Genomic DNA, 22,412 nt, shown 5'->3' with positions numbered 1-22,412 from the left:
GTTCCTGAATGGAGCCAAACCAAAAACCTGAGCAGCAGAACCCTGACTGCTCTATTGCTCCCCAGTTGGAGTGGGACATGGTCTTGTCTAAGACTGTGGGTAACTCCGAAACTCTCCAGGAAGTGTGGCACTTCGTGTTTGCAGAGGAAGGAAGGAAAGAAAATGTGCTCATTGACTTCACTCACCTGATCATTCTCTAAGAAAATTCTTAATACATTCTGTTGCAACATGAGAAAAAAAACCCTGAATTTCATAAAAATATTTACTTAGTACTTTTAATTTTATCCTTTCACTTGTCTTTCATTTCTTCTCTCCCTTTTGCTCTTTGTTTTTCTTTTAGGCCCCATAGATGATTTTTCTAGTTTCTTCCATAGATGGAACCTGATCCTTACCCTTTACTATGTTTTTCTGTCCTCAAGGAACACAAACTATTTCTTGTAGCTCACATCACTTGAAAATATTAAGTGTATAACTAACTATGCAGATTATGTTAATTATTTTGGTAGCCAGCCACATTAACCAATGAGAAATTTGGACTGATTGAAACATTTCAAAAGGGAATTGAATGGAGTGGTGATTTGTTGTAGTAATTGAAAGTTCAGTCTGAATACTCCACTCTGGGGATTCTCCCAACAGTATTTGGTATTTTCTTAGACCTAGAAACATGGTTTTCATTATTTTAATTAGCTCCTGTGTAATTAAATTGGTAGGTGTTGCATTCTGTGGCTTCAGTTTAGAAATTATTGCAGGTCGTGAAGATTCCAAGTCTAGGTGTCATTCATTTATCTGCATTTACCAATGTTGTGCCATCATATTGAAAAGTAAGTTAGATAAGAACCAACCACACTAAAACCCTAATATCTGTGTTATTGTCATCCTCATTTGTAGCTTCCTAGATGTGGACTCTTTCCTGTGTCTATCTGATAAATGTTCTGCCCACAGGCAGTTGTTTTGAGAGAATTAATACCACATATCTGAGGACATTAAGCACTTGACTACCTGACATACATGAGTTCATTGCCCAAATCTCTCAATAATATGTTTAATTTTTTTTTTTTAAAAGCAAGTTAATTAGCTGCTTAAGTTTGGCTGTTATTCAGTATCAACAAACAGGAGGAAATTGAATGAATTCCAAGTTGTTTCAGTTTGTCACTTGTAGTACTCCATCCCACTGGGAACTACCAGTGTCACTTGGAAAAAAACTGCTCAAGACACAAATTGATGTCAAGAGGAAGGAGAGGCTGTCAAGAGAGACAAAGACCTGAGTCTTCTTCCCCCTCAGCTTTTATTGATCAGAAGCAGAACCAGAGGTAACAGGATTACAAGAGAGGAAGGCCAGGTGATAAGGGGAAGGAATGACTAATGGCCATTTTGCTGACATGAGAAAGGGCTAATTTTTCGGTCAGTACATTCTTTTTCTTTTGCTAATTAACAAGCAGAAAGGAAGGGGCAATCTAGAACCTCTAGGTTAATTTTTTAAAGCCTGTTCTCATGCATTCCTTGGTGTCTGCACAGAGGCCACCCACTCACACAGCTTCTCCGTGTTTGCATCCAAGAGACATTCACTCAGGGCTTTTAACAAAAGTTCCCCAACCCAAGTCATAGAGGGTTCAAGGTTAGATAAATGATTTCCTACAGTCATTGGCTTAATTTCATGACATACACACCCTCTTTCATCCACATTACATGTGCTTATTTTTTAAAATCAAAAGGAAGCCTGACCTGTGGTGGCGCAGTGGATAAAGTGTCAACCTAGAACGCTGAGGTCACGGGTTTGAAACCCTGGGCTTGTCTGGTCAAGGTACATACGGAAGTTGATGCTTCCCGCTCCTCCTTCCCTTCTCTCTTTCTGCTCTCTGAAATAAATAAATAAAATCTTTTAAATTTTTTAAAAACTTAAAAGTGAATCAGCATTAATTTAAAATTTAAGCAAAAACTATGACATTTAATATCATTGGACTTGCCTGAGAGTGTGACAAAAATGCTTACAGAGGACTTGGAAACTGCAGCATTTTAACGATTTTTTCTGATGTATCAAATCATAATGAAATTGTATCCAATAATAGTAAGATATTTTAATGTTACCAAAGTCATTCAAGTAAACATTTTAAATTTAGAATCCATGGAGGGCGAAACTTCTGAAATTTTCTCAAACCATCTATACAGAGTAATAAATGAAAACAATTTGAAATCCAAAATTGTTGCAGTAATGGCTGATAATACAAATACAAATTTTGGTGGGTGAAGACGCAAAGGGGTGAATAATGTGTATGTAAAATTACAAGAGTTACTAGTTGAACACAAAAAATTTTTAGGATATTCAAAAGTTAGATGGCTTGCTCTAACACCTGCTATAAAGCGTCTTCTACAATTATTTGAACTTCTCCATTCTTATTTTTTAAGTTTAGACAAATGTCCTAAAATCTTGGAATTGTTTTCCAATAATAAAATATCTTAGATATTAATGTATTTTGTACATAATCAATCATCTATTTTTCACAAAATAATTCAAAGGATTGAAGGTGAACACATTTCAGCTATGGAAGTTAATCTTATTTTGGATGACTTTATCCTTCAATATAAATCTCATTTTGAAGAAAAATTTCTTCCTTTAATTATAAAAGGAAAATTGTCAGACTTAGAGAAATCAAATCTGGCCATATTAGAAAAGTTTATCAAAGAAGTGAAAAATTTTTACCAGACTTGTTTTCAATATATCGAAGAATGGTCTTAAACAAACATCACTGGAAATGACAGTTTACAATGGTGTTTTTATACTTCCTTGCAAGTATATTGGACAGATATTGAATCTTGTCTTGAGTTTTTAATCTAAAGAAATACCAGACATCAAAATAAACGACAATTGTCTCTTTGAAGAAATTAGAAGACTGAATGTATATTTAAATTCTGAAAAATTAATATAATGGGAAAATCAACGTGTCGAAATTGATAAAAGATGGGTGGAAATATTCAGCCATTTCAAAAATGAACATATTCCATGTGAAAGTGTATTTATTCTTGTTCAGTTTACATTGTGCTGCCCTGGAACTAATATAGCAGTTGAAAGAGTTTTTTCAGTTGCTAATGAATTTTGGACAAGTGAGAAATGGAGATTGAATGTTGGCACTCTTAGCTGTAGCACTTGCCATAAAATTCAGTATGAAAGATACTTCTTGTTCAGATATTTCCAATATAGTTACAAGATGATACATTGACAAAAAATATTCATTCAGTGGAAAAATACTCATTTAGATAATGTTATCTAAGTGAGTACTTTTTTTTACAATCATTATTAAAAATTAATAGGCATGTAAGCATAATTACAGTATAAAATATTACAAATGTTTTTTATTATGCATTTATCATATTATAGGGTATTATTGTTGCAATGAATAAAATGCTTCTTTTATTTACGATACTGTTTTCTTCAATTTATTTTTGTCCTCCTTTTCATTGTAAAAAAGTTGGTCACCTTATATAATAGCACTGCTTCAGATGGTTTCTTCCCAAGATGCCTAGACCTATCTCAGGTGCTGTTGCCTCCATCTTTTCAACTCTGCAACCAAACTCTACCAGCTTTGTCTCAGCCCACCCACACTGGAGTTGATTACACAGCTCATTTACCGCTTATCCTTCTCTTGGGAGGAATTGGCACAGTCAGTTACAAACATTAACATCTTTGGCAACATAAACATTAAAACAGCTAAGCAATATTGAAATTGGAAACCAAAATCACAAGAGAATGAAAAATAGTATCTCATACTTTGTGCCATTTTCCAACTATAATGTTAAGACCTTTTCAACTTCCAGGACGGACACGTGTGTGTGTGTGTGTGTGTGTGTGTGTGTGTGTGTTACACAATAACTTTGTAATAAGATTTTGGTGATTGCCAGTGTAATATTACTAATTGAAACAAAATTTTCCCTTTTCATTAATGATGCTTGAGACACTTTAAAAATAAACCAAGAGAGAGAGAGAAAGCAGAAGTTAACTGCTTGCTTCCCCAAAGGTGTGGACACCCCAATTAGTGTAAAAGATTAACAACAAGGGTACAAGAAGAAAATATTAGAGTTTCTAGTTAATTTTATCTAATACTTTACATTTCTACTTTTGTTTAATGGTGTACATAATTAATATAGATAGACACTAAGTCATATATTGAGGAGAGTGGCTGCTTAAAACGTAATTTTACTGTTCACTTCGGCAGCACATATACTAAAATTGAAATGACACAGAGAAGATTAGCATGGCCCCTGCACAAAGATGACACAAATTTGTGAAGCATTAAAAAAAAAAAAACTAATTATATATGAGTACGTAATCAAAAAAGTTCAAAGACTACTTCAATAGACACTGAGGTGCTGAAAGACTCATTCTTTGTTTTGATGTCATTTATCAGAAGAAAAATGTGTTAAAGAAAGGAAAAAATATACTGTTCACAAAGATTAGGGGACATTTCAAAATGAATATGAAGTGATTAAAGTATCCCCTAATTTTTGTGAGCAGTGTATTTTATTGTGGTATATAGTTTACAGTTTTTTAAAAATTACATACATTTATATTAAGCTCCATATTCTGTGTTATTTGAGAAACAAACTTTTTATGATTTCATTTATGTTATGTTCTTTCATGTTATGTACACTCATTAATACGTGGAGGAACTACAGAAGACAAAGAGTGTGTTGTTTATGCTGTGCTTTTCCTGGCTAGGACGACGTATTTGAATTGGCTCATACCTTTACAGGAGTACTTTGAGGACTCTTTCTTAATTTCATCATCATTAATGAGTTATAATTAGCTTTATTGAGGTAATGGTGTATGTAATCATTTAAGAGTTTATGTGTAATATATGAATACTTGGATTGGGGTTGTAAACGAGGTAGTAAAAAGCTTCCTCTTGAAAGTACCATGTGAATTACTTTTGCCTGAAGCTAACTTTGAAAGAAACCTCCCTTGATGGTCTCCCATGAAGAGGTAGTTGACTTTGGTTAGGTCCAAGATAGAGTGTGTTTTACTTATCTTACTGAATTGTGAGTTTAGCTCTAATGTGTCAAAACAAAATTTGTGACAGAGTTTTAGTAAAGTAGACATACTATTAACAGAAATTATATTAATTCAAAATTTATTTCTCTTTTAGTTCTCAGGAAGATGAAAGACCTCTGTCACCTTTCTATTTGAGGTATTTATTTGATTTTTGTTGGTCTTACAGGGAATTGAGGAGGGTTAGGCTTCTCTGGGTTTATTTGCCCACTTTAATTTTTTTAATAGAATATTCTACAATATGGTCAGACTAAGCTTATTGGAACCCCTACCATATTGTTCATGCTCTGGTTTTCCTCTATTTTGTTTAATAAATCTTAAAACAAATTTTAATATAGTTGAAAACACTAAAATAAGATACTTTATCTTCAATTCAGAAATGTTAAGGTAGCCATTTTAATTTCAAAAACTGGCTGATAATTAGGCTATAACCAATTTTAAAACTCTCCTGTAAATACAAATGGGTTGAGAGGGGTGTGAACATAAGGCTTACTTGCTGAAGAAGCCTTAGTTTGTGTTAAATCATTTCCTATATAATAATGGCATGAGAAACTAAATATTCAGCAAGTTTATGGAGTTCAGAATCATTTTCTAAAACTTATAATGCAAAAATAGCAACTATTACAGGATCTAAGTTTACAGAATCTTAAAGTGGACCACTACTCTCCAGACTAAAATTTTGCTATATTAATTAGATAATTTAGTGAATCATTCAACTTATGTATCAATATAACCTAGAGCCAAATTTTTCTTACCTATTGCATCACTTTCCTCACTGCTTATCTATGTCAGAGGCTTAGAAAATATATTTGAAAATAATATGACCATATAATTAAAGTTAAAATGCTAAAGTTTATTAAAAAGTTTTTACTTAATTTTGAAATCTATTTTCAAAAATAAATGGCAGAATATGTGATACATAGTTTGTGTATTTATTTTGAAGCTGATTTGTTGCAATCATTAGATTTAGACATTAATTCTACCACCAGTAGTTCAGATGTGTGTCACAGGACTTCAGGCTTAGTCAAGTAACTGCTTTTCAGTAGTGTTCTGGCTTTTAGTGACTTGAAGCATATTGCATAAGCACTTTGTGGCAAAAAAGGGAACATTTAATGTTTCAGTCTAAGACAAAATGGTAATCCATTTGATTTATCCTGGTTTCCTACCAACCAAATCAGCATCTTCTGGTTCATAGGCTATCTCAACTGTGCAATCACTGTAAACACATGAGGATGCTGTTGCTTAGCACACGGTAATTCTGGCATTCGTTATGTAAAGACGATAATATCAAGCAAATTATCATCACCATAAATTAAGTTTCACATAGTACAGATCACAACACAGGATCTTGCCAACTAGTGAGAACTGTGGATTCCCTTAATCTCTTTTTTTTTAATTTAGAAAATTAAATTTAACAGGGTGACATTATTTAGTAAGAATACATAGGTTTCAGGCAAACATTTCTGTAGCATTTGAACTGTTGATTATGTTGTATATCATCATCCAAAGTCAAATCATTTTCCGTCAGTTTATATTTGTCCCTCTTTACACCCTTCCAACCCTCCCTTCTCCCACATCTCCACGTCCCCCTCCCCCTATAACCACTTCACTTTTATCTATGTCCATGAGTCTGAGTTTTATATCCCATCTATGTGTGAAATCCTACAGTTCTGAGCTTTCTCTGATTTACTCAATTCACTCAGTATAATGTTCTCAGGGTTCATCCATGTTGTCATTAATGGTACTATGTCATTGTTTCTTATGGCTGAGTAGTATTCCATTGTATATATGTACCATGTACCACATCTTTTTTATCCAGTCCTCTATCAAGGGACACTGTTTGTTTCCATGTCTTGGGCACTGTGAATAATGCTGTAATAAACATGGAGCTGCCTGTGTCTTTAAATACCAATATTTTTGACAATTTGACTTTGGGTGATGGGTATGCAACATAATCAAATGTCAAAATAACCTGGAGATGTTTTCTCTGAACATATGTACCCTGATTTATCAATGTCACCCCATTAAAATTAATAATAAAAATAAATAATTTAAAATAAATAAATACCAATATTTTCAAGTATTGGAAGAGATACCCGATAGAGGGATTGCTGGGTCATATGTTAGTTCTAGTCTTAATTTTTTGAGAAACCACCACACTTTCTTCCATAATGGTTGTACTAATTTTGTATTCCCACCAGCAGCGAATGAGGGTTCCTTTTTCTCCACAGCCTCTCCAACACTTCTTATTACCTGTCTTGTTGATAATAGCCAATCTAACAGGTGTGAGCTGGTATTTCATGTAGTTTTGATTTGCATTTCTCTAATAACTAGTGAAGATGAGCATCTTTTCATATATCTGTTGGCCATTTGTATGTCCTTTTGGGAGAAGTGTCTGTTCAGGTCTTATCTTTGTTTTTTTTAATTTTGTTTGCTTGCTTGTTGCTGAACTTTGTTTTTTCTATATTTTGGATATTAACACCTTTTCAGAGCTTTTGTTTAAAAATAACATCTCCCATTTAGTTGGCTGCCTATTTGTTTTGTTGTCAATTTCCTTTTGCTGTGTGGAAGCTTTTTAGTTTGATATAGTCTCATTTGTTTATTTTTACCTTTACTTCCCTCGCCTTTGAGTCAAATTTATGAATTGTTATCTATGGCCAAGGTTCATGAGTTTAGTACCTATGTTTTCTTCTATATAATTTATTGTTTTGGATCATATATTTAAGTCTTTGATCCATTCTGAATTAATTTTTGTACAGGGGGACAAACTGTAGTTAAGTTTCATTCTTTTGCATGTGATTTTCCAATTTTCCTAGCACCATTTCTTGAAGAGGCTTTCTTTTCTCCATTGTGTGTTTTTGGCTCTTTTGTCAGAAATGATTTGTCCATATATATGTAGTTTTATTTCTGAGCTCTCGATTTGGTTACATTGGTCTGTATGTCTGTTTTTTTATTGGATTGTTTATCTTCCATGCTGTTTTTATTATCATGGCTCTATAGTATAATTTGAAATCAGGTAGTGTGATATCTCCAGCTTCATTCTCTTTCCTCAGGATTGCTTTAGCTATTTGGGTTTTTTTCTTTAATTTCTGATTTTAATTTGTGTTTACATAGCTTTAAGTGTCCCACCGAATATATCTCCCCGCAATGCCTTATTCCCCTGGGCCCCCCATGTCCCCTCCCCCACAAGGCCTTCCTCTCTTCCCTCCAGGATTTGCTGTCCTGTTCTTTATAATGCTGTGTTATGTATATATAATTCCATTAATCACTTTCCCTTCTCTGATCCCATCTTCTCTTCTACTTTCCCTCTGACCACTTTCCCTCTGGTCCCTTTGATCCCTTCTCTGCCTTTGTTCCATTGCTCAGTTCAAATTGTTCATTGGATTATTCAAATGCATGAGGTCATATGATATTTTTCTTTCTCTGCCTGGCTTATTTCACTTAGCTTGATAGTTTCCAGGACCATCCATATTGTAGCGAAAGGTAAGATTTCCTTCTTCCTCACGGCCACTTAGTATTCCATTGTGTATATGTACTACGACTCTTAAATCCACTCACCCACTGACAGACAAATGGGCTGTTTCCAGATCTTGGCTATTGTAAACAATGCTGCAGTAAACATGGGGATGCATTTCTTCTTTTGAATCAGTGATTTGGTATTCATAGGACATGTTCCTAAAAGTGGGATAGCTGGGTCAAAGAGCACTTCCATTTTTAATTTTTTGAGGGATCTCCATACTGTTTTCCACAGTGTCTGCACCAGTCTACATTCACACCAGCAGTGCAGGAGGGTTCCCTTTTCTCCGCACCGTCTCCACACTTATTAATGTGCTGTTTTGTTAATAAGCGCCATTCTGACAGGTACGAAGTGGTATCTCATTGTGGTTTTAATTTGCATTTTCCTAATGATTAGTGATGTTGAACATTTTTTCATATGCCTATTGGCCATCTGTATGTCCTCTTTGGAGAAGTGTCTATTCATTTCTTTTTCCCATTTTTTGATTGGATTGTTTTATCTTCCTGGTGTTGAGTTTTACAAGTTCTTTATAAATTTTGGTTATTAACCCCTTATCAGATGTATTGGCAAATATATTCTCCCAGTGGGTTTTTTTGTTGTTGTTTTTTACAGAGACAGAGAGAGAGTCAGAGAGAGGGATAGATAGGGACAGACAGACAGGAATGGAGAGATGAGAAGCATCAATCATCTGTTTTTTTCATTGCGACACCTTAGTTGTTCATTGATTGCTTTCTCATATGTGCCTTGACCGCTGGCCTTTAGCAGACCAAGTAACCAGCGACCTTGGGTCCAAGCTGGTGACCTTTGCTTACACCAGATGAGCCCGCGCTCAAGCTGGCAACCTCAGGGTCTCGAACCTGGGTCCTCCGCATCCCAGTCCGATGCTCTATCCACTGCGCCACCGCCTGGTCAGGCCATTGTGTGGATTTTTTATTTTGTTATGGTGTCTTTTGCTGTGCAAAAGCTTTTTAGTTTGATATAGTCCCATTTGTTTATCCTGTCCTTTATTTCACTTGCCCATGGAGATAAATCAGCAAAAATATTGCTACAAGAGATATCAGAGAGTTTACTGCCTATGTTTTCTTCCAAGATGTTTATGGCTTCACGACTTACATTTAAGTCTTTTATCCATTTTGAGTTTACTTTTGTGAATGGTGTAAGTTGGTGATCCAGTTTCATATTTTTGCAAGGACCTGTCCAATTTTCCCAATGCCATTTGTTAAAGAGACTGTCTTTACTCCATTGTATGCTCTTACCTCCTTTGTCAAATATCAATTGTTCATATAGGTGTGGGTTTATTTCTGGGTTCTCTGTTCTGTTCCATTGATCTGTATTCCTATTCTTATGCCAGTAACAAGCTATTTTGAGTACGATGGCCTTGTAGTATAACTTGGTATCAGGAAGTGTGATAACCTCCACTTTATTCTTCTTTTTCAAGATTGCTGAGGCTATTCATGTTCTTTTTTGGTTCCGTATATATTTTTGGAATATGTGTTCTATATCTTTGAAGTATGTCATTGGTATTTTAATAGGAACTGCATTGAATTTATAGATTGCTTTGGGTAATATAGACATTTTTATGATGTTCATTTTTTCTGTCCATGAACACGGTATATGCTTCCACTTGTTTGTATCTTCCACTTGTTTGTATCCGAGTACAAATCTTTAACCTCTTTGGTTAAATTTACTCCTAGGTACTTTATTTTTTGTTGTTGTTGTTGTTGCAGTAGTGAAGTGGATTGTTTTCTTAATTTCTCTTTCAGACAGTTCATTGTTGGTGTATAAAAATGCCACTGATTTCTAAATATTGATTTTATATCCTGCCACCCTGCTGAATTCATTTATCAGATCCAGTAGTTTTTTGACTGAGACTTTAGGGTTTTCTATGTACAGTATCATATTATCAGCAAATAATGACAGTTTTACTTCTTCTTTTCCAATCTGGATGACTTTTATCTCTTTTTCTTGTCTGATTGCTGTGGCTAGGACTTCCAAAACTATGTTGAATAAGAGTGGTGAAAGGGGGCACCCCTGCCTTGTTCTTGATCTTAAGGGGATTTCTTTTCATTTTTGCCCATTGAGTATGATGTTGGCTTTGGATTTGTCATAGTTGGCCTTTATCATGTTGAGGTATGATTCCTATATCCCCACTTTGCTGAGAGTTTTGATCATGAATGGGTGCTGGATTTTATCAAATGCTTTTTCTGCATCTATTGATATTATCATATAATTTTTATCCTTTCTTTTGTTTATGTGTTGAATCACATTGATTGACTTGAGGGTTTTGTACCAGCCTTGTCTCCCTAGAATAAATTCCACCTGATCATGATGTATGATTTTTTTCATGTATTGCTAGATCCAGTTTGCTAATATTTTGTTGAGAATTTTAGCATCTAAGTTCATCAAGGATATTGGTATATAGTTTTCTTTCTTTGTAGTGTCTTTGCCTGGATTTGCAGTCAGTATTATGCTCACCTCATAAAAGGAGTTTGGAGGTCTTTCCTCCTCTTGAACTTTTTGAAATAGTTTGAGAAGGATAGCAGTTAGTTCTTCTTTGAATATTTGGTAGAACTCACCTGTGAAGCCATCTGGCCCAGGACTTTTGTTTGTTGAGATTTTTTGATAACTGTTTCAATCTCATTTGATGAAATTGGTCTGTTTAGGTTTTCTGATTCTTCTTTTTTGATTTTTGAAAGATTATATGTTTTAATGAATTTATCCATTTTGCCTAGGTTGTCTACTTTTATGGCATAGAGTTCTTCATAGAAATTTCTTATAATCCTTTGTGTTTCTGCTGTGTCAGTTTGTACTTCTCCTCTCTCATTTCTAATTTTATTTATTTGAGTCCTCTATCCTTTTTTCTTGGTGAGTCTGGTTAAAGGTTCATCGATCTTGTTTACCTTTTCAAAGAACCAGCTCTTGGTTTCATTGATCCTCTGTATTGTTTATTTAGCCTCTATGTCATTTATTTCCACTCTGATCTTTATTATTTCCTTCTTTCTACTACCTCTGGGCTTTACTTGCTGTTCTTTTTGTAATTCTTTTAGGTGCAGGGTTAAATTGTTTATTTGAGCTTTTTCTAGCTTCTTAAGGTATGCCTGTAGTGCTATGAACTTCCTTCTCAGGGCTGATTTTGCTGTGTCCCATAAATTTTCAGTTGTTTTATGTTCTTTTTCATTTGCTTCAAGGAAATTTTTGAAAAATTCCTTGATCTCATTGTTAACCCATTTGTTATTTAATAACATGCTATTTAGTTTCCAAGTGTTTGAGTGTTTTTCAGTTTTTCTATTGTAGTTGATTTCTAGTTTCAAGTTATTGTGATCCGAGAAGATGCTTGATATGATTTCAATCTTCTTAAATTTATGGAGACTCATTTTGTGTCCTAGCATGTGGTCTATCCTAGAGAATGTACCATGAGCACTTGAAAAGAATGTATATTCTGCTGCTTTAGGGTGTAAGGTTCTGAACATATCTATTAATCCAGTTGATCTAGTGTAGTTATTTGGGGTTTTTTATTGTTCCATACAAACCTGGTGATTTTTTGTTCTATTTCTTTAAAAATGACATTAGGATTTTGATGTGGACTGCATTAAATGTTTAGATTGCTTTGAGTAATATTGCCATTTTAACTATGTTGATTCTTCCAATCCATGAACATGAATATTCTTGTGTTTCATTGTGTCTTTTTCAATTTCTTTCTATAATATTTTGTAATTTTCAATATATAGGACCTTCACATCGTTTGTTTAGTTTATCCCTAGTTATTTTATTCTTTTTGTTGTTATTGTAAAAGGAATGTTTTGTTTTTTTGTTGGTATTTTTGTGTGACAGAGACAGAGAGGGCCAGACAAGCAGGAAGGAAGAGAGATGAGAAGCATCAATTCTTTATTGCAGCTCCTTAGTTGTTCATTGATTGCTTTCTCATCTGTGCCATGACTGGGGGGCTACAGCAGAGCAAATGGCCCCTTGCTCAAGCCAGCGACCCCATGCTCAACCTTTTAAGCTCACACTCAAGGTAGATGAGCCCGCACTCAGGCTGGTGACCTTGGAATTTTAAACCTGGGTCCTTGGCATCCCAGGCCAGTGCTCTACCACTGTGCCACAGCCTGGTCAGGCTAAATTCTTATAGATTATTGGACTAGAAACATAACATGTCCAGTGATAATTTAGTGTATCAATAAGTGTATTTTCTTTTGCACTATCTCTGGTAAGAGCAAATGAATGCTTAAATATTTTAAATATATTTTAAGAAATTTCTGTAGTTTCCTTGTCTTCCATTCCTTTCCCTCCCATTTTATTATTTATTTAAGATTCCTTAGTTACAGTATTCCAAATGGGGAGTTATTGCAAGACTCTGATTTCTTAATGATTTGTTAACATGATGAAAATTAAATTGGCTCTTTTCGATACAAAATAATATTTACATTGCCTTTTGGAAAAGTTAAAAGGACTTGTTAGTTACAAAATGATATCTTTCCCATCTAGGGGTTTTTTCAGTGGGTGGGAGTGAGAGGAAAGGCCTAATCAGGAGACGAGCCACACAAGCTGAAATGGGGACTCACCAGAACTATACCCAGCCACAGGCAGCCGGGCAGGGAAGTGGGGATAGGGCAGCTAGGATATCAAGTTTGGTGCTTTATTCTGAAAGGTCCAGCTGGAGACAGAGTGGCAGAACTCAGTCGCTCCAAGCCTGGGAGTGCAGTCTTCAGGGAGACAAGATCAAAACAGAAAGAAGATAAGAGCAAAGCAGGGCTCCAGTTTCAGAGGAAGGAGAATAGATGATCCATAAAAAAACTCATGTACAGCAACCAGACAGGCGTTCAGCTATTGAAGTGGAGGCAGGATGCATTATTTATAACAACAAGACCGAGTCTGTGTTTGGGGTAGAGGATAGAGGTGGAGAGCTTGCAGTGTACTAGTGGAGGTTGCAGACCTTCCTGTGGCTAGAGGGAGGGGGGAGAATGCTTGACAGGGAACCAGAGAGGCTATTTCAGGCATTACCTTGCTCCACTTTGCATCTTGTAGAATTTTCATTTCTGTGATTGCAATTCTCTTTAAACGGTCATGGCTGAACCACACGTTAGGCTACTGTACTTTTAAGTTGCCTTCCGTCTTTTCTGTAGTAAGGTAGGGCTATTATAAATAAGTATGAACTCATATTTTCTTATTCTAAATTAAGTATCTTCTGTGATAAGAAATCTGTGTTCTCTAATTTCAGTACTTCCCCAACCAAAACTAACTCACCACAGCCATTTGTCCTTTTTTGAAAGGAAAGAAATAGTAGCTACAAATCTACACCTGCCGCTGTCCCGTGTGGCAAGTTTATTGCAGCTACAGTATCTCAAACAGTAGGTGTCATTGTTCTCCAGATGCTCATTAGAGATTACCCACCCTGTTGAGGTTATTAAGGAAATGAAAGGAAGGACAGGCTATGCCAAATCCTTAGCAAGACTGCCACAAAATAAACATGAACAGGCAAACTTAAGGTGAAGAACATTCTTGGTTAGGATGTCCATACCCTGGCCTCCTTCATGGTCTAGGCTTGAATCCCAGAAAAGGATCCCTTGCCTCAATTGTTCAGACTGACATCAATTCAACTTTTGTTGTCAGTCTTTCTCTGTGCCATGTTCAGCATGTTACTGTCTAATTTCTCTTGCTGGCATGCATTCAGATCTAACTAGGATCTGTTGCTAGTTCTTACTTTTGTTTGTCTGAGTCTTCAGTGTCTACAAGCCCGGGTTTTGATTTCTGTGGTTCTTTCCACTAGGACCAGGATTCCTACTCTCCACTTTCTATTTCTCCTCATTTCTGCGTGCTCCCTCCTCACCTTCATATTCCTATGGCCAAGGTCAGATCCTGGCCTTACCCCATCCCATCAGATTTCGACCACTGAATTCCCTCTTCTTTACATATTTCTGACTTATACCTACAACCTGTCCTTCCTGTGTTTCATCAAAATCCTAAATATGTGTTTCAGGGGCTCCATACCTATAACCAGTTTTGTTCACTGGGCTCTAACCAGTTCACCTGGCCTTGAAATAGTGCTTCCTTGCCTACCTAACACCAGCTAGCAACTACACTGATCTTCCTCTGCTTTCCTGTTGGGTTTTGTTCCTCATTGAAACCCTGAAATTAACAGTCTTTATCAATTTCAGCCCATTTTCTTCTTGTTAAAGAGAATTTGTATCAAAATAGTAACTTTTTTTTTAATGTTAAGAAGAGGGGAGATAGTGGACAGCGATGTATCCAGCAACCCCTGCAACTCCGTTTGGGGCCAGATGTTCCAGTACCAAACTATTTTTAGCACCTGAGCTAATCTGGGGAAGGCAGGGGGCGAGCTGGAACCAATCCAGCAGCAGTGCGGGAGAGGAAGAGGAGTGGGGGAGAAGCAGATGGTTGCTTCTCCTGTGTGCCCTGAGCAGGAATCTAACTCCAAATATCCATACACAGGCCCACACTCTATCCACTGAGCCACCAGCCAGGGCCTCAAAATAGTTACTTAAGAGGGGAACCAGTAGCCTCTAGAAGTATAAAACCTTCTATTTGGTATGGTCTCTAGGAGGCAGCCCTGTACACTCTGTCCCTCATGGCAGCACCCCACCCACTGCAGACCTTTGGTTCCACTTTCCTGGGCTAAAGTCTTAAGGGCAGTTGACACCCACCATCTGGTTGGTGGCTTCCTCCATCAGGTTGGAAGCACACGGTCCGGTTAAAGGTGTACTCCACACAGGCTTGCAGGCACTCCCAAGGGATCATGACTATGCTCCTTCCTCGGGGTCCAAATTTCAGCACACACCCCAGCAAGTCTCACTCTGCATCCCACAGCAGGGGAGGTGAGACCCCATAACTGCCTCAAAGCGGAGCCTTGTCCAGAGAACAGCTGGGGGGACCCCTCCCACTGCTGGGCTTATCAGTGCAAACATCTCGGGGGCTGGAACATCCCCTTCCCCTGGTGCCATCATGCTGCTGATCCACATAGAAGCCACACAGGCCCAGTGGAAGCTGAGTGGCGTCTGGCTGCAATCCTTCCGGTTAGGGTCATAGGACTTGCTCCCGTCCAACACTAGGTCCTGCATGTCTGACCTCGTGCTGTACAAGCCACCCTCCACAATGGGTACTAGGCACTCAGGGGCCACTATCACATTGACCTGGATGCTCTGCAATAGGGATGTGTCCCCAAACAATACCACAAACACAAAGTGGTAGTAGTCCACAGGCAGCACCAGGCAAGGTGCCACGAGGTGGGGCACGGCTACACAGGCTGGGCGCCCCGGCTGCTGGCAGCTGATGGTGCAGTACACTTCCCAGAGGCACACGGTCGTGAAGACCGACTCGGGCTTCCAGGTCCTTGTGCTGGAAGCTCCACGGGAGCTCCTACAAGGGCAGGGCCACATCCACCCTGCCAGCCCAAGTTTTACTGCAGTACAAATTGAAGCCAAATTAACTATTTTAGCAGATTTTGAATTACTTAGGGTCAGTTTCAGTATTTCATGTTTTCTCATTTCTCTGTATCAAGAACATCAAATCAATTTATTTCAGTTACAAGATAAAAAGTTCTGGAGATGGAGTGGCAGTGGTTGCACAGCAATGTGAATGTCCTAATACCACTGGATTATACACTTAAAATGGTTAAGGTGCTAAATTTTATATGTATTTTACCACAATAGAAAAATTGGGAGAAAAAAAGTGTCATGGAAGATTTTCATGCCCACCCCTAGCTGAAAACCACTGAACCAGACTGACAATTTCATTCTTTTATACTGAAGAATTTTATAAACTTTATTACCATTTATTATACAATTTGGGGATTCACTATTGACTTTTTGACATCTAAAAATCACTAGTCATATTTTTTGCATAGTAAGAGATAAGTATAGAGTCTGGGCTTACTTCTGTCAATGCTAATTAAAATAGTAAGCATATGTTTAGGCTATATTAAGAAACAAAGATAAATTAGATAATTTTTTTTATTTTTATGCTTCTCTTCATCTCTTTCCTCTGTATGAAAAAGCAAAGGAAAATTTATATTTTCAAATATAAAGATATCTTTGTAGCCATTCTGTCTATCCAGCTGCTTAATTATTCTTCAATCTCTTTGCCTCCCCATAGACTTCTGATTAGAAGAACTTTAGATTTTAATAAAATGTAGACCTCTAGGTGAAACAAGTAGAAGACAAAGTTTGCCTGATATAACTAATCACAGCCTCCCTTTTAAATTCTAATGGTAATATAAAATTACCTGGTCAGAAAATATTATTTCCTGACCAGGTGGTAGTGCAGTGGACACAGAGGACCCAGGTTCAAAACCCAAGGTTGCCAGCTTGAGCACAAAGATTGCTGGTTTGAAGCCCAAGGTCACTGGCTTAAGCCCAAAGTCAGTGGCTTGAGCAAGGAGTCACTCACTCTGCTGTAGCCCCTAGTCAAGGCACATATAAGAAAGCAATCACTGAACAACTAAGGAGCTGTAATGAGGAATTGACGCTTCTCATCTCTGTCCCTTCCTGTCTGTCTGTCCCTTTCTCTGTCTCACAAGAAAAGAAAAAGAAAAAAAGGCAGTCCTATTGCTAATCTTCTCTAAACATGCTTCAGGACACAACCAACATTTTTGAAATATGAGGAGGAACCTGTAAGAGCAGAATGAATTTAGAATTAAAAGGCTAATCTCTTGGAAGGAGAACTGAAGTGAGAGAAAAAGGGAGCCTAGAAATGTACTAGCAGAGATTTTTAAAACTATGTGGGAAACAGTAAAGAGCAGAAATTATTTAAAAATTAAGTGCATGATGAGAAACTTGAGGAGGTCTTGCAAAATGAAGAGGAACCAGATATGACTCTGAGAGAAATAGTGCTAGATATGAAGGTCAAAGGTTGGAAAATCAACCAGAAAATTATTATAAGGAAAAACAGATACCAATAGAAAGAGAAGTAGACATCAAAGTTCATGTATGCCCAGCTGAGAGGTGAATTGAATTTTTTTTTTTTAATTAAGCAGTAGATACCTGACTATAATCATTGGTGGAGAGGCAAAAAAAGTAACAAAAGACTAAATTTCTTGTCTTGCCTGACCTGTGGTGGCGCAGTGAATAAAGCGTTGACCTGGAATGCTGAGGTCACCAGTTCGAAACCCTAGGTTTGCCTGGTCAAGGCACTTATGGGAGTTGATGCTTCCTGCTCCTTCCCCCTTCTATCTCTCTCTCTTGCTCTTCTCTCTAAAATGAATAAATAAAATCTTTAAAATAAATAAATTTATTGTCTTACATAAGAAAGGTAGGAGAATAGAAGCTGGAGTCAAGATTGTAGGGGGTTTTGTTGAATTGTTTTGGAGGGTTAATTTTAATAATTATAGATGTAGGGGTATGAGAGACAATCACCGGTAGAATTGTACATAGCACTTCTATATTTTAAACCTCAGGAGCTAAGAGCAAAGACAGATGTCAAAGGGAAAGGAAGCTCCCAAATTAGAGAACCTAAAGCAAAAACACAAAACAGTGAATAAAACTAGGCCAAATATGTCAGTTATGGTAATAAATATAAATGGATTAAATTACTTAAAATAGCTAAAATTACTTTTTAAAATTGACTATTTGAACTATACAGGGTTGAGCAAAAGTAGGTTTATAGTTGTAAGTGCATGAGACAGTTTTTTCTTATGTTATTATTGTATTATTTTTCTTATGAGCAATTATAAATGTACTTTTGGCCCTGGCCCGTTGGCTCAGCAGTAGAGCATCCACCTGGCACGTGGAAGTCTGGGGTTCAATTCCCAGTCAGGGCACACAGGAGAAGCGCCCATCTGCTTCTTCACCCTTCCCCCTCTCTTTCCTCTCTATCTCTCTCTTCCCCTCCCACAGCCAAGGCTCCATGGGAGCAAAGTTGGCCTGGGCACTGAGGATGGCTCCATGGCCTCTGTCTCAGGTTCTAGAATGGCTCCAGTTGTAACTGAGCTATAGCCCAGATGGACAGAGCATTGGCCCCTGGTGGGCATGCCGGGTGGATCCCTGTTGGGCACATGTGGGAATCTGTCTCTTTTCCACCCTACTTCTCACCTCAGAAAAATACAAAAAAAAAATGTGTCATGCCATTTTTATGGTTAGTTACATGATCTTTATCCTAAGGCTTAAATAAACAAACATCAGATAATTGTCTTTTAAATCCTTGCTCATTAAAAAGATCAAGTAGGCCCTGGCTGGTTGGCTCAGTGTAGAGTGTCGGCCTGGCATGTGGATGTCCCGGGTTTGATTCCTGGTCAGGTTACAAAGGAGAGGCACTCATCTGCTTCTCTACCCCTCCCCCTTTTGCTTCTCTCTCTCTTTCTCTCTCTCTCTCTCTCTCTCTCTCTCTCTCTCTCCTCCTGCCCCCCCCCCTCTGCAGCCATGGCTTGATTGGAGTGAGTTGGCCCTGGGTGCTGAGGATGGCTCCATGGCCTCCACCTCAGTGCTAAAGAAAGTTCAGTTGGAGCAATGGAGCAATGGCCCCAGAATGGGCAGAGCATCGCCTCCTAGTGGGCTTTCCGGGTGGATCCTAGTCAGGAGCATGCAAGAGTCTGTCTCTGCCTCCCCTCCTTTCATTGAATTAAAAAATATATATATATATATATATATATATATATATATATATATATATATATATATATATTCTGGAGAAAAAGAATAATTCTATTAGACCTAATGGTTCCTCTTAAAACAATATTGAATATATTACAGGCAGGATTTTAAACACCACAGAAAAGAGAACATACTGAGGTAAGAGAACATACAGAAAAAGAACACATGCTTTTTCAAGATGTCTTGTTTCAGTAGATTAGAAACATCTTTCTTTTTATATGTAAATTTCTTATTTCAAATTAAGAGTTCTAATTTTAAAGAATCACTCGTCAACAGCATCTGTGCATCTTATCACATGCAAATTTTATATACTAATACTGCTGAGCATACACTGTTTACAGAAATGGAGTTTGGGTTTTGCTAATAGAGATAAAGACTAAATATATTTAAATATATCATAAAATATATTCCAGAGTAGGTTTACAGTCTGTTTAAATGATCATGGCATTATCATTTACAGTAAGTTTGGGTAATGAAATTGACCATAAAGCCGGAGTCTGCATTTGAGCTTATTTCTTTCAGTTTTGAATACTTGATTTATCATCATTAGGAGATAAACTCTTCCATAGTCTAGTGTTTATATTGCATAAGTAAGAAATTTTCTTAGCAAATCAGTCAAGGTCTCTGAAAATAATTTGTTATTATTAGCTGTTTGCAAAGGATAAAAATTACATGTAAATTAAGGAAATCTTTATCTTTCACTAATTTGCTTATCACCTTTTGGTCAATGTCTTAGAATTACTTCCAGGAGCCAGTTATAGATATGGAAGCAGTCCCTATTTCTGACAATAAATATTCTTAGAAATCTTATTGGTGAATTGTTAAGCACACCTCACAGGAACTATAGAGATAGAAAGATATCTGGCCAAAGCCATTTGGTATCTAATAAACTATAATTGACACTAAAACTAAAAATCACAATTATAACCTTTTATGAGGATTTAAATTTTAGGGCAATAACATTTTCAGGCTAAAAGAAAACCTCAGAGATCACTAGCCAAGCCTTTCATTATCTGTATAGAGAAACCAACCCAATGCAGCCAAGCTAACCAATAGTCTGATTTCAGCTACTGGTAATTAACTATAGAAGACGTGAACTTCTCCATTCTGATTCCCAGTGGAAAATGTTCTCAGAATACTTTCTTTAGAGAAATTCTATTAGAAAAATATGAAAGTATAGACACATTAAATATATAAAAATATTCCAAAGGATTATTAAAGAAATAATCAAAATATTAATTTGTCATAAATTTTACCTAAGATCAATATGCTAGTAAAAATGAACATGATTTAATTACTTGGTTTTATTATTGATTTATTCATTTATTTTTCGTTCTGAGAAAGGCTCTTTAAGACCGATTTAGATGGTTCAGGTCATTTTTTCTAAGCTGTGAAGGGAATCTTATGTGTTGCCTTTTATTCACTCAGGTTAGCGTTAGTTTTCCACATCATACCTTCCTTCATTGCTTAGATTAGAATATTTAAAAATAGCTACTGTGGTGTCTAAGGAATTGAAGTCTTGAAGAATTTTTGGTTGCAAGGATGTGGAGCCTTACTAATCTGTGTCTTCCACAAATCAACAATATTAGAATCACTGGGGAAGTTGTTAGAAATGCAGAATCTCAGCTTTCACTTCCTTGGACCTGGGCCTACCGAACCCCAATCTGCATGAACAAGATTCTGGGTGATTCCGAGGCACAGTAGAGTTTGAGAAGCTCTTACTTAGAAAGGTAGTAATTCCAGAAGCTGGTCTTGTTTGCTGTCATTTCCTTGTCTCTTCCTTGCCTTTCTTTTTTCATCCCCATGCCCACCCCAAAAAAAACCCAAAACAAAACAAAAAAACAACAACATAAAAATATCACTGCGTACTTTAATAAGCAAAAAGAAGTTCAGGTCAAAAGTGAGTAGAAGGAACGAGAAGCAATATATCTTAAGATGGCATAGGGGACTAATTGCCTAATTATACCTGTATGTCTTTGGAATGTTATTAGCATCTAGCAGATCTACATTTTTTTTTCCTCTTCTGCTTCCCCCAAGTCATTCTTCACATTGGTCCCTGCTCCCAAAACCAAGGTTGTATAACTGCATTGAGAAATGGAGTACAGGAGTTAATTATACAGTGTTGAATTTACAGAGGGTGAGCCACAAAGCATCAAAAACAGGGACTGTCTGTTCCAGTTAAGGACAGACCAGCAAAGGATTTGTTGCTGGTTATATAACCTGGGAACCACAGTGAATAGCAGGCATTGTGAGGCATAGAAGAAATGGTTGTGATGAAAAGCAGAGTAAAATATCTAAATGCAGGGCTCCATATACAAAAATGACTCCAAGGAGTTTTTCTTCTAGTGAGTGAGTGATTAAAAGTTTAGTGTACTGATTAAGAGCTTAGACGCTGAGCTAAAACTTTCTTGGTTCAAATCCCAATTTCATCTACTTCTTGACTCATGACTGTGGGCAAGTTACTTAACCTCTTCATCTGAAAACAGGGAAAAGAAAACAATAGAACCTACTTCATGGGGTTATTGTAAACAGTAAATGAGAAAATCTTTGTAAAAATACTTAGCATGGTGTGTGAAACATACTAAGTACTCAGTGTTAGGGTGTGTTTAACTGTTTGTTCATTGATTTCATTTATTAATCAAGGTTCTTCTCAGAGTTTCCCTCGTGCATAATAGCATTGTTTTAGATGGTTTTTCTGGGATTTGACTACAATCTATGGCCATGAAAAAGAGCTATAGCTTTAACCAAAGGAAATTCTCTAGAGCTAGAGTGAGTGCCTGTTGATCACCTCTGGGATACTGGTGGGTATGATGGCGGTGGAAGTGATAGGGAGTCTAATTAAAGAAAGTGAGAAATATCACAGAATCTCTTGAAGCACTTAGATTCTGAGTTAGTTGTAGGAGATGAGATCTACATGTACAAGGAAGAGAAACTCAACAGATGATTCCAAAGCAACATGTTCATAGGTTGAAAATTACAGCATAAAAATTAGGATGTTTGGTGTGATTGAAAGGTAACCATCAATACTAGTCATTAACAGCTTTTATTTGCTTTAGGGGTCTTCTACTAAGAAGGAAGAAAAAGGGAGAGAACAAATCCATTAGGCAAAATAAATACTCACAAAAATTAAGGGATATTTTATCACTTCAGATTCATTTTGAAATATTCCCTAATTTTTGTGAGCAGTATAGTTTGACATACACTAAAGAAATTTTTCATCTTTTTTTTTTAAGCATAGATACTTTTGAATCTT

At 36.7% G+C, this 22,412-nt stretch overlaps 1 protein-coding gene and 1 non-coding gene across 10 annotated transcripts in view; both read left to right on the top strand.

Annotated features, from left to right (window-relative positions):
* The window catches only part of FAM13A (family with sequence similarity 13 member A), a 291,193-nt gene that overhangs the window by 204,486 nt on the left and 64,295 nt on the right, over positions 1–22,412 (top strand). For 7 of the 9 annotated variants that reach the window (XM_066384500.1, XM_066384497.1, XM_066384499.1 and 4 more), the window contains one exon: positions 5,139–5,180. The exons of the other annotated variants lie outside the window; for them this stretch is intronic. In XM_066384500.1, the coding sequence (XP_066240597.1) occupies positions 5,139–5,180 (42 nt within the window). The remainder of the gene's footprint in view (positions 1–5,138; positions 5,181–22,412) is intronic. 9 annotated transcript variants of the gene reach the window in all.
* On the top strand, positions 4,195–4,297 carry LOC136407287 (U6 spliceosomal RNA). Its single transcript, XR_010751842.1, has one exon. It is a non-coding gene; the product is annotated as a U6 spliceosomal RNA (small nuclear RNA).

The sequence above is a fragment of the Saccopteryx leptura genome, chromosome 5, assembly GCF_036850995.1.
Source record: "Saccopteryx leptura isolate mSacLep1 chromosome 5, mSacLep1_pri_phased_curated, whole genome shotgun sequence".
Lineage (NCBI taxonomy): Eukaryota > Metazoa > Chordata > Mammalia > Chiroptera > Emballonuridae > Saccopteryx > Saccopteryx leptura.
The sequence above is the reverse complement of the archived record's forward strand: the minus strand, read 5'-3'. Positions and strand labels throughout refer to the sequence as shown.